This window comes from Dermacentor silvarum, chromosome 1 (genome assembly GCF_013339745.2).
Source record: "Dermacentor silvarum isolate Dsil-2018 chromosome 1, BIME_Dsil_1.4, whole genome shotgun sequence".
Classification (NCBI taxonomy): Eukaryota; Metazoa; Arthropoda; class Arachnida; order Ixodida; family Ixodidae; genus Dermacentor; species Dermacentor silvarum.
The window spans coordinates 190,592,500-190,604,551 of NC_051154.1; the positions used below are offsets into that span (position 1 = coordinate 190,592,500).

Genomic DNA, 12,052 nt, shown 5'->3' on the forward strand with positions numbered 1-12,052 from the left:
GTGCGAACATAAGCAACCACCAAAGTGGAGCAGCGTCATGTTCCGTATGAAGTTTAAGTGCGATGAGATCCTATCACGCCCAATGTGCTGTATGCTTTGGGTGCGAGTGACAGCATGCGAGGGTGAGCCGGGAAGGATGGTGGCTTGACGAGCACCATCTTCTCATTTCGAGCATGGAGAAAGAGGGGGAAGGGAAGCAAGCTCATGGTAATCAAGCGTGCGCAAGGGCGGGAGGGTCAGGTTGGTGCATATCTGTTCTAGCATGGCTGTGGCAGCCCATGCGCCCTATTTTAGAATCTTCCACTTGTGCAAAGACTAGGCACTGTCTTCCCCCGCATTTAGTCCTGGAGGTTGTGTAATCTTGAGTTTCGGAGATGTGTTGCTGCGAGAGGCAGATGAAGCATTTGCTCCCCGTTCCTGTCGCTTTTCATGATAGCGTCGTCTTCCTGTGGGTGACACTATCAGCCATGGCGACGAAGTTGACATGAAAGTGTGGCTGGCTTCGCTTTGTACTGCCAATTTGAAGATATCACCGATATGACATGAAACCATGTTTTTTGTCGCCGACTCTCGCATTCAACAAAATTTTTTTCTCATTTAAACTTGCTTTTAATGCGTTCACATTTTTTGGGTACTTCACGCACTTTCCGGGGGCTATATCATCTATCTATCTATCTATCTATCTACCTTATCTATGTTTGCACCTAACTGGTTTCCCACCTGCTTGGCTCACTGGATAGTCTTTAGTGCTGAGGTAACAGGGTCCAAAAGCAACCATCTAACCAACTTGAGTCACTCGGTATGTGCTAATGTGTACATATGTGCTGCTCTTCAACAAACCTTTCGCACTGACATGGGTCACTATAGATGTGAGACTGAGTAGGCACCCCTGTTCGAAAAAACTCTTTGATGCTGACTTGGAGCACTGGATATGTGCCACTAGGTCTGTGCTGGTCTTCAATGAACATCTTTGATGCCAACCTGGATCACTGGGTATGTGCCAGTAGGTGTCTGCTCATCTTCTTGTCTCGGAGGCTACGCACGGACTTCTCGGCAGTGCCACTAGATGGCGCAGTGTGTCCAGAAAAAAAGTGCGAGAGAGGAACTCGGTTGCTGCATGATGCGTTTCTCAGCGTTCACATGCACCGGCGTGCCATGCACACGCTTCGTGGCGGTGGGGCTAATTGGCGCCAAAGTGTTCTTGGGAAGTGTGAGAGAAATATTGCTGCAGTGCAAGCCTCATGTGTGACTCGTTTCGATGGTGGCGATACATGTGTTACTATATCGATTCAATGCTAAACGTATTACCGTCGATAGCCATCGTGAGATGGATTCCGCCGCATTTTTGTTTTTCCGATTGCCCGATAACTCTGAATATTTTGCAGCCTCTTCCGTGTAAGATCAATCGATAACTAAACAAAAAGTTAAAGAAAAAAGTAAAAAAAAAGCCGATGTGCTTTGTAGCCTCGGGTTCTCTCAAGCCGCCTTTGTGCGTAAGGCTTAGGCTTGACAGCCAACTCTCTTTCGCATGCCTTGTCCGGCCGGGCTTCGGCGGTACCAGGACAAGCAGAAACACGACAACACATGATATAACGAGCACAACAATGTTTATTGCTCCAGAGGATTCCATGGAAGCAGGCTAGTTACGACTACGACGTTTGCCGGGGTCGTTTGTTGGGGCAAACAATAGCAGGGCGTGACAAAGGATGGGAACGAGATGTTTACCTGAGCTCCTTTCTTCGTCGTGGCTCGCACTCTCCCCCCATAGTGGCGTTCGCCGGTCGCGCCGATCTCGACCGCCCCGCCTTGTTCTTGGCTCGGTCTAATGGGCGCGGGGCTCCACGTACATGTCACCGCTACGTTTCCAACCGGTTTCCAAGAGGGTTGCGCCACCACACGGAAAGCTATCTGGCTCCCCTCACGGGAAGAGGGGGAAAAGGCGTCTGCTCTCCTCACTTCCGTGGCATGCGTAAGGGCGCAGGAAAATATGAACCTTCATAATTCCCACAGCTTGACCCGCAGATCAGATTTAGATGATCGAGTGGGCTCGCCGCTATCATAGTGCAGAGTGTTACTTGTTTGGCTGGGCATAGGTTTGCCCAATAAACAGTTAGTTTCATGACTTGTATTGTGCTACTGTGGTTCTTCACACTCACTACAAAGTGACAGTATTGTGTCTCAGGAGAGCCCAGGCCATAATTCATTTATATTGAGAAGCAGACTGTGATAGTTCAGAAAGAGAACGCTTGCAACGTTGTAAGCTGTGTGTGAAGCAGCCATTTAAGCATCCTATTTGATGAACTACTAACACCTGTGGAAGTTGAACCAGTGGCGGTGGTGTTAGTAAGATACTATGTTTTATGCCATTATTTTCAGGAAAGCATTGTTTGCAGACATAGCTCTAGTGTGCAAATGCCTGGGTCTTCCCGTGTTGGAGCCACTGGGTGAAGTGCGGCTGCAGCGGCTCGTGCGGCTGGCCCTGGGGTGTGGACACATGGCAGTGGCCGTGACACAGGCTGTGTGTGTATTGGGCGTGTCCTCGTCTGGAGGGAGCAGCCAGCCTGCTTCGGGCACTACCAAAGGAGTTCCGTGCTGGGATGATGAAGGGCACCTGGCACTTGCTGCCCGGGTCGTTGAGGCCTGTGTTAGTGAACCTTTTATTCTTTCTGTATGTTGTAGTGGGCCATAAAGTTGCCGTCTGTAAATTCATCCCGCATGAAGCAGGTTATGCCATCTCATTGCCTAGACCACAGGCCTTTTGTGCAGTACAATAGGTGACTTATTTTTCAGAAAAGGTGCGATATTAGTTAAAAATATGTGTGGGTCATCGCAGAAGTTTTTTAGGCATGGATGCCACTTAAAAGCAGATTCTTCTCGCAGCCTAAGCACGCTTTCATGCCAATGTTTTAGCGAAGCTACACCATGGCCGGTATTTTGTAGCGATGCCTTTAAAGTAATAATGCCTTTTCGCGCTCATCGCGCTTTGTCAGTGGTCAGAGCGACGGTCCGCTCGCGTTATCAACGTTGATATCGTGAGCGGACCTTCGCTCTGACCACTGACAAAGCGCGATAAGCGCGAAAAGGCATTATTACTTTAAAGGCATCGCTATAAAATACCGGCCCATGAATGCATTGGGTATGTGCCGCTTTTTAATGAACCTCCCACCAACTTGGGTCACTGAGTATGGGCCACTGAGTTACTCAAAAATTTAATATTTGTACTAAGACTTGAAAATTCAACCTCGTAGTTCTTCAAGCAGATTTTAAATATGTCATTAGTTTTTGTGTAGCTGCTATAGTTCTTGAGTTATGCCCTACACATTGGCAAAATATAGGGATATTACGGGCGCTTTGTTATGTATTAAATTTTTAGAAAACGCATTGGACTGTAGTATATTTAGCTTTTTGTACACTGCAAAGTGCCGATATCAAAACAGTGTGTACAATTACTAGAACTATTACAAAATAATTTGGACACTTTAACTAATTTTTTCACAATCCCATGAAAGTAACCTTGTACACACATAATTGTCCTATACTAATGTAATTTGGCATACATACGATATCAGCACTGTACAGATATGTACAGTGCTGATATCTACTCGAAATTGCAATATCTCCCAGCAGTATTTTCAAAAGTACAAAATTATATTTCAGGGAACTGAGAAAAAAAAAATTGGTGGAAATGTTATAATACTTGTGCATAGTTCCAGTAATTGTACACGTTGTTTAGCTAGATATCAGCACTTTGTAATCTACAAAGAGCTAAACAAGCTATAGCACAATGCTTTTTGTGAAAATTTAGTACGTAAAAAAGGGCCCATAGTGATGACTATATCTTGCCATTGTGCATCACGTAATTCAAAAACTAACAGCTACACAAGAACTAATGACATATTTGAAGTCTGCATAGAAAACTAATTGACTGAATTTTGAAACCTCTAGTATAAATATTGAAACAATAAAAAAAAGTTGTTTCAAGGAGCGTATCCCCTCAACTTGTGTGCAACTTGTGTTGCGTGGATCTCCCCTCCATGATTCCTGTGCCATAGAAGCGCTCTTTCAACAATGGAACTTAAGAAATAAACTTAGTGGGAATGAGACGTACTGCCTTAAAGCAAGCCACTGTGTGCAAGCCACTGTGTGCTTGACCATTGCTGACTCCTGTTTATCAACCACTCTATCCTTTCTGCTCGAAAGCCCTTTACCTCCACAGCTTTTCTGCGAGCATGACATAGAGTAGGACGGACCCGACAGCGCTTGTGCTCCTAGTGACTTGGTTTCTGTTCAAAATAGCTCTACATGGCACTGTTCATTCAAAAATATTGAGCAAGCAAAATTCCACAAGCATTTTTAAATTTTGTTATTATCCAAGCTATTTCTACATATTCTATCAGATTACACTAGCTAGATACATTTTTATTCACTCTAGCTGCTGATGCTTTGGCAAGAAGGTACATTTAATATTTAGTGTGTAGTCTTTCAGAAACATGTACCCTTGGAATTTAATCTGATGCCTGGCTTTCTTTTTTTCTCTACTATTTAATACTATTCACTTTGAATTTTATTAAAGTGGCAGTTTTTGTTTCTCACGGTAATGTAATTCCTTAGGTTAAGCCCAAATGTTTTGTCTATCCCAAACTTGGGCATCTCAGAATCGTGAATTTTGAGTTCGAAGCGAATTCGAAGTGAATTCGTTGAATCGAAGTGAATTGGGACATATATTTTTTAATGAAATATCGAATAGCTTTGTGCAAAATTGTATGCATAGGAGCTGCTGCATTTTAAAATTATTTACTTGTTCTGTCGAAGGACAGGGTAGGTTTTAACCAATGCACACTTCTTCAGGTACTTCACCAACTGCTCTGTGCACGTTTTCTCCTGATGCTTGTGTGTGCCTGGCTTGTGCAACTTGAGTTGCTTAGTGGAAATTTCGGTCACTTGTAGCAACATGCGAGAGGAAATTTACGTGATTACCGGGTTCAAACGCAATGTAAGATGTGGTAACATTACAGTATGGCGATGTACCAAATGACCGCAAAACCGCAACGTAGCAGCCGGGAAACCGTTATAGGGGGAATGTATCAGTGGAGCTTCACTATATTAGACTTCTCAGTGCTCATTCTGTGGCCGGAGACTGCATGTGCACACATGTGTAAATAGCGCATACTAGTCTAATACTAGGCTTCGTTACAGTGCCCCATGTGCAATGAAACAGCACTTATGAATGGGACAAATGGAGACTCTGTCTTCGCATAAGTATGTACCAACCAGCCCAAGTTACCACACTGTTGACTTACAGTGCCCCCTTTCTACTTTTTATGTCCTTCGCCGCATAGCACAACTGTATTGTGGCAGAGCCGAATGTGAGGAATTGATAATTATGTAATGCAAAAAAGACCCAATTGTCGACTTTGGCAACGCTTCAAAAAGTCTAATATTACATTTAAAAACATTTTTTGAAATAAATATAGAATAGCACAATATTCGAAACTACTGTTTGGAAATTCGAATATTCGCATGACGCTACTCAAATTGTATGCCTAAGAATGTTTCAAATATAATTGTTTTTTTTTTTTTGTGCGTAAAGGGGTTACTTTGACTTCTTTTCAGCTTGACATCTACAATATTATTGCATCTACCATGAGATCGTCAACAAGAGCTGGAGGTCATGTAAGTGAGCCTTTTCATGTGACATGGACGTAAAGTTAAATAAGAGTTGGCATGCATTGATTGTAAAAGTATTTGTGTAGAAAACATGACATACTGTGGAAAGAGTATGCCTGCTGTGTGTGTAGCTATTAAATGATTATTCTGAAAAACTAAAAGTACAAGGGAAAAAATTGGGTTATTTTTAGGGAGCCTTAGACAGCATGGTTACTGTTTGCCGTTTGGCGTTCAGTACGACTGCTCCGCAGTGCAGTGCATCTATAACTGATCCTATTTTGCTGCTTACTGGTGTGCTCAGGTGCTGCAGAACTTGCACGTGTTGACATCATGGCTGCTGCTCAGAGGCTTGCAAGTGATTTTGAGCTTGAACACATTCCTCGATCGAGGTATTTGCAAGGAAGGTGCAGGAGCCAAAAGTAGCCGAGGACCCTTGGACCAAACGCCTACCAGGACCAGGGACCAGTCAAGTGGCCTCAAACAGAACCTTCTGCGCATGTGAGTGGAGTACTCATCACTGCCGTACACAAGCTGACTTGTTTTGTAATATTGTTTCGCGAAGGACCAGTCAGTAAGACAACCAACTATTTACAGGTTGTATTTACAACAGCGGTTGCAGCGCTGACGGGTTAAACTCGCAGCGCGAGCCCAGCTCCTTCTTCCTCTTCTTTTCTCGAGTGATGGCGCCCGCGCGCATCGTTCAAACAACCAAATACCAGACGCGTGTAGCATAATCCCCCGGCGGCAGAAGCAACGTCCCGGAGCGTCTAAATGTCATCACTGGGAGGGTAATACTGCTTCAGTCGTGTAACGTGCACGATATCACTGGACTGGGGAGCAGTTGGGACATCAGGGGCCATCTCGTAGGGGACGGGAGTCACGGCACGAAGCACTCGGTAGGGGCCCGTGTAACGAGACAGCAGTTTTTCGACAGGCCGACCTGACGCGACGGAGACCATAAAAGCACCAAAGAACCAGGCGGGAAGTGCACGTCTCGGTGCACGTCTCGGTATCTTCACCTGCAGTGGTAGTTCATTCCAGGGAAGTGGGAAGGAAGCGCGCTGTCTTCCGTTGTGCGCAACGCTGTTGGGGGTGAGGCGGGGGGAGGGGGCACATTCTACTCCAGGCCGCTTTATCTTGAAAACCATCTGCGTTGAGGACACAGTCCGCCGTGCACTGTGTTTTCGCACCATAGTTCGCGTTGATGCGAGACGCAGCACAAAGGTCAATTCGCTCGCTGCTGCTGCAGTGCTTCCTCACCCCAGCGTTCTGACATCGAGTTTCCGTGGTCATTGAGTGAGATGTGTTCATGTTTGCTTGTGCATGTGTGACACTATGCTTGTTAATTTAGTCAGTATGCCTATGTTTGCAAGTTTATACAGCCGATAAAACTACTATCCTTACTTTGTATAGGTGTCCACTAATTTGCTATCCCAGTCAGTGCTTCGCCTTTTGGGTCAAACTGCTACTTTTATTATCATTTGCGAATTGCTGCCGCAGTTCCGGGAGCAGGTCCCGGAACTGGGAACGAGTCAAGGCTAAAAAAGAAAGCTCAATTTTTAAATCTTTTTTTTAGGGGTGTGCAAATACCAAAATGTTCGAATACTTAAAGGGACCCTGAAACGATTTTGACGATTTTGTACAAACGTACTGAGTCATTAGGGTAGGTCCTTCTGATCATTAATTGGTGCATCTGAGTGCTCCACGTAAAGCGTATAATTTATTATAAAGTTTTAAAAAGTACATTGCTACCGATCGCAGCACGCCGATCGGCTGAGTTTTTAGCCGCCCTAACCAGGTGAGGCGATTTGGCCACATGACGTCAGTACGGCAAGCTATCCGATTGGATGCACAGGGCTTTGTACAAACGTACTGTATAAACGATTGGATGCACAGGGGTTTTGTACAAACGTCCTTCTGATCATTAATTGACGCATCTAAGTGCTCATTAGCTATTCGATTGGCTGCCCAGGGCGCGTCATCGATAATTTTTCCAACATTATAGTTAACAAATGTTATTTGTAATAGTTGAAATGTTATTTAATTTGTTTCTGTGAAAAGAAAGTAGCACAAAGAGAATGCACAAGGACAACGTATCACTACAACCTTGAAAACATTTCCGGTACACAGCAAGTGTCGTCTACTTGTGTTAGAATGTGCTCCGTATTGAATCGAGTGGCGCGGTTTGTGTTGGTCTCTGTCTTTTCGCGAGCACCATGGTTCACCCTTGTGTTGCGGGCTACAAACATAGCGATCGACGACATGTCAAGCTGCGACATCCTGTCCTTCTGCAAGGCAAACATGCGAGTGAAGTGGCTGCAGCGCTGGTTGTCGATATCTGATCTGCGCCAGCATCTACACATTTGCAGCCGTCACTTCACACCGAAGGATTACTACGTATATACCACTGTAGTGTTTCGTGTGTCCGGTATTCGGGTAAACGAAAGCACCAGATGACTGCACCTGGGCGTTTTACGGGATGAGCAGAGGTGCAAATGTGAATGGCCTGGACAGTGCAGCCACCTGGTGACACAGAGCTCAACCAAACACAGAACTAATGTAGCAGTAATCAAGTGTATTCTGCTTTGCTGCTGCTGTACGTTTTGGCAGGAGCGTAATCGTGAAAACAATGCTTTTCGAAATGTTTAATATGTTTTACATTTTACACTTGGTTACACCAATATTAGCTATTTGTTTGGCTGGTTAAGCTCTGCGCCAGCAGGTGCCTAGACCATGCAGACCGATCAGGCCGCTCAAGTACGTCTGCATTGAAGCTCCTTCATTACAGCAATAGTAGTACACGCTCGGCGCTGCTACAAAGCGCTCACAACACACGCTGCTTGAAGAGCTTTCGCTTGTGATCGACGGCCAGGCTGCTAGCAGAGAGATTGGAGAGGCTTCGCATGCTGGCTCCAAGGCAACTGGCAGTAGACGTCACGACGTCGCATCATGACGCAGAGCCAGTGAAGTTCGCTCGGCAAGTGAGTTGAGGAGGAAAAGCATGGCTATGGAGGAGGGTAACTTGTAATCGTCCGTAGGTCTCTTAATATGAGATGCTTCACACAAATTGTGGTGCGAATGTTTTACTGTAGCTGTACCCTACGCATCTAATCTACTGAATTTGTCCGAACCGTTTCAGGGGCCCTTTAAGCTTTGTTGGGTTTGAGACTCGTGGTCTATCCGAGTTCGACGTAAGACTGCGGGTCTTGCCTACGCAGCCGCTGCTACCAGTTGTTGGGGTTGACGACGGATTTGAAGGCAGGAACATGTTCTCATTGAGAACGAAGAGTACAAGGTTTATTTACACTATTTACATCACGAGTATGAGAACGAGACGGTATGTCTCATCAGTCTAGCTTGACTGGGTCGGAGCATACTACATCGAAGCACTCGCTACATCTCAGGGCCGATGGGAGAGCACTCGGCAGATGGGAGAGCACTCTCGATGGCCCCGAAAGTCTCCCTTAAAACCCCTCTGTCCAAGCTGTGGTCCCACCATCCTCCAATCGGAGCGTCGAAAGTCACCGATGGTCTGCGTAGAGGGCGAGGGTGCGCATAATCCCCCGGTGCCCTCGTTGCCGGACCACATTCGGAGAAGTGCCCTCGGGCACACACTGCTCACTTCCCCACAAAAGGGAGGGGACACTCGTGGACAGGTGGCTTCGCACCTGACTTGAACTGACGCCTCTGTTCCTGGAATGGGCCAGCTGGTCTGTCGAGCGGCCGTGAGAACGCGTCTACTTTTCCAAGAGCCTCCTCTTCCTATAGTGTCGAGACACGTACTCTTTGTACAAGGTGTAGAGACATGGTGGCGCCGCTGATCTTTTCCCGGCGGGACGGCTTTTCAGCCTCCCGCTGGTCGCCGAACGTAACAGCTTCGAATATTGAATCGAATATTGAAGAATGATATGCACATGCATTTATTTGCAAGCTGGGTTAATTTGATATGTTGGAACATTGCAATTACATTGTGAATGTTACAAAGCTAGACTAGTAAGCTGTTATACTAAAACATTGTGTATTTGGCTCTTGTTAACTTGGAAAATTTAGTAATTCCCACTAGCTGTCTTTGCCAGCCTGTGCCTTATTATACCGCATCAAATGCCCGTAAACTCGGAGGCATATCACCCTGGGCTACTCATCACTCATCGCACTTGCTGTCAAGCAATAAACTCAGAATTGAGGGTGGCGCTAAAAAAGTAAAAAAAAAAGGTGCACCCTCGCTGTGGGCAAACCTGGGCCCCTTGCTACTGAGAGGCTGGCTTTCCCGCAAAGTTTAGACGTTCAGTGGCTAAGTGTGCTTTACAGGTGAAATTTCGCCACCAGCACAAAATTATCACAAACTTCGCACAATGTCGCCCCAATATTCTTAGATAGAAACAAATGCTAAGAACGGTGTTTGCTCCCGCACAGCCAACAATATGTTCGATTTCATTAGAATATTCGTATCCAACCGAATATTGAACCATTTTTGAATATCTATTTTTCAAATCGAATTCGAATATTAAAAATTAATATTAGAAAATATTCAAGTATTCGCGGACCCCAGGGAGTTTGCGGTCCCCCATTTGAGAACCACTGTTAAATAATACATCTAAGATGTACAAAAGTGATGTATGATACACCTCTCTAAAATATTCCGCTAATTTGTGAGTAGCACTTTTGCAAAACCCTCGTTAACACTGTAATAATTCCATGTAAGCTGTAAATTCGTATGTAAAATTTGTTCATTTCAGATGCTATAACATATATATAGACGCAATTTACAGAACCACACTATGTTTTTTGGTGCAGAGTTATGGTTTTGTAAACTTCGTGTTTCTATATTTTTTTCTGACTTATCAATTTTCGGAATAAAATTGAGGTCCTAAATCAAAATTCTGCTTCCTAGAGTTGCTGGAGTTTAACTCTTTAAGGAGAACACATTTTTATTCGAATAGGTCCAGCATGTGTCTCATGATAGCATTTCTGCGTTTTACTTGTATTTGAATAGCAAAGTTGGACTTGATCCCAAGCTAAAGCTTCCTCTCAACCGCAAAATATTTATTTAAAGGGTTCCTGAACCACCCCTCGGACTTGGCAAAAAAACACAATCCGCAGATAGCACACACTGCTGTGAACATCTCAGCCAAATGTTGCAATCATGCGCGGCGCGTGGAGCTCGCAAGAGGTGCATGAAGTGACTTTTTCTTAAATGCTCTTTTCAGCAGAAGCCTGCTCCTCACTCTTTTCGGGACGCTTTATTTCGTAATATAGCCGATTCCGATGCGCAGCTGCTATTGGCCAGTAGCTGACATCAATCAAGAAAGGTGTTTGGATCAGTGCGCTTCCTTCTACTGTTACTGTCTATATTTATTGATGCAATTTGAAGGGGCCCTGAACCACTATTTATCGAAGTGGAGGAAGACATTTGAAGTGAAAATAGGCTATTTCAGGAATACTTTGCTGCAAAAAGTACTTCAATGCATTCAGCAGAAGCGGAGTTATTGGCAATCAAATACGACCTCCACTGTGCTCCCCTTCCTCCTTCAATGCCTTGCACTACAAAGGCTACGGTGGAGTGGGGCGGGGCCACAATGCTCCGGCTTCGAAATGTCACTGTGGCGCGCCGCTCAAATTTCATTTTGGATGTTAACGTAGACGACACAACTTCCGATTTTTGTGCCTACGATGCACTAAACGTAAGCCAAACGCCAATGTCCACAGCGAGTTAACCTAGACGGACTTCCGATTTTGGTGCCTATGACTCGCTGAACGTAAGCCAAACGCGGTTGTCCACAGCGAGCAGCCAGTAGACTTGTGGCGGCCTCCCGCGGCGACCAATCACAGCCGTGTATTGGAATGTGCTTTATTACGTAATAGAGCACACAGAAGAGAGTGAGGATCATGGCATCTGTTAAAATGAGATCGTTTGAGAGAAAGGTGACTTGCGCTCTGCTTGCGAGCTCCAAGCACCGCCTACGACAGCAAAACTTGGCTGAGATGTTCACAGCAGCGTATGCTACCTGTGGATTATGTTATTTCACCGAGCCTGAGGAGTGGTTCAAGGCCCCTTTAATAAATGGGCTGCAGTAAGAGAAGATCTGCGTTTGAATTTCGTTAATTACACGCTTCCGGAAGAAGCCAACTATCATCTGCTCACACTCGGCCACGGCCACCCGCCTAGGAATTAAGCTTTGGCTACCCTGCTTATTGGTGTCATAGCCGTCAGGTCTCGCTAATTTTTGTTAGCTTTGAACACTCAACTAGCCTCGAACCACGCAAAGCTTAAGGTCAGACCACACGCACGCTTGCCAGTGCACACTCACTCCTGGTCACTCCTGATCCCTTCTGGTTAGACGCCTTAGAAGGCTTCGCTTCGCATTGAGCTATTGATAGGGCTTCA

The 12,052-nt window shown here is 45.4% G+C and overlaps 1 protein-coding gene across 4 annotated transcripts in view; it reads left to right on the plus strand.

Annotated features, from left to right (window-relative positions):
• Positions 1-12,052, plus strand: part of LOC119436549 (E3 ubiquitin-protein ligase UBR4-like) — a 465,665-nt gene that overhangs the window by 73,987 nt on the left and 379,626 nt on the right. For all 4 annotated transcript variants that reach the window (XM_037703422.2, XM_037703424.2, XM_037703425.2 and 1 more), the window contains exons 7-9: positions 2,377-2,644; positions 5,614-5,673; positions 5,969-6,165. In XM_037703422.2, coding sequence (XP_037559350.1) covers positions 2,377-2,644; positions 5,614-5,673; positions 5,969-6,165 — 525 coding nt within the window. The remainder of the gene's footprint in view (positions 1-2,376; positions 2,645-5,613; positions 5,674-5,968; positions 6,166-12,052) is intronic.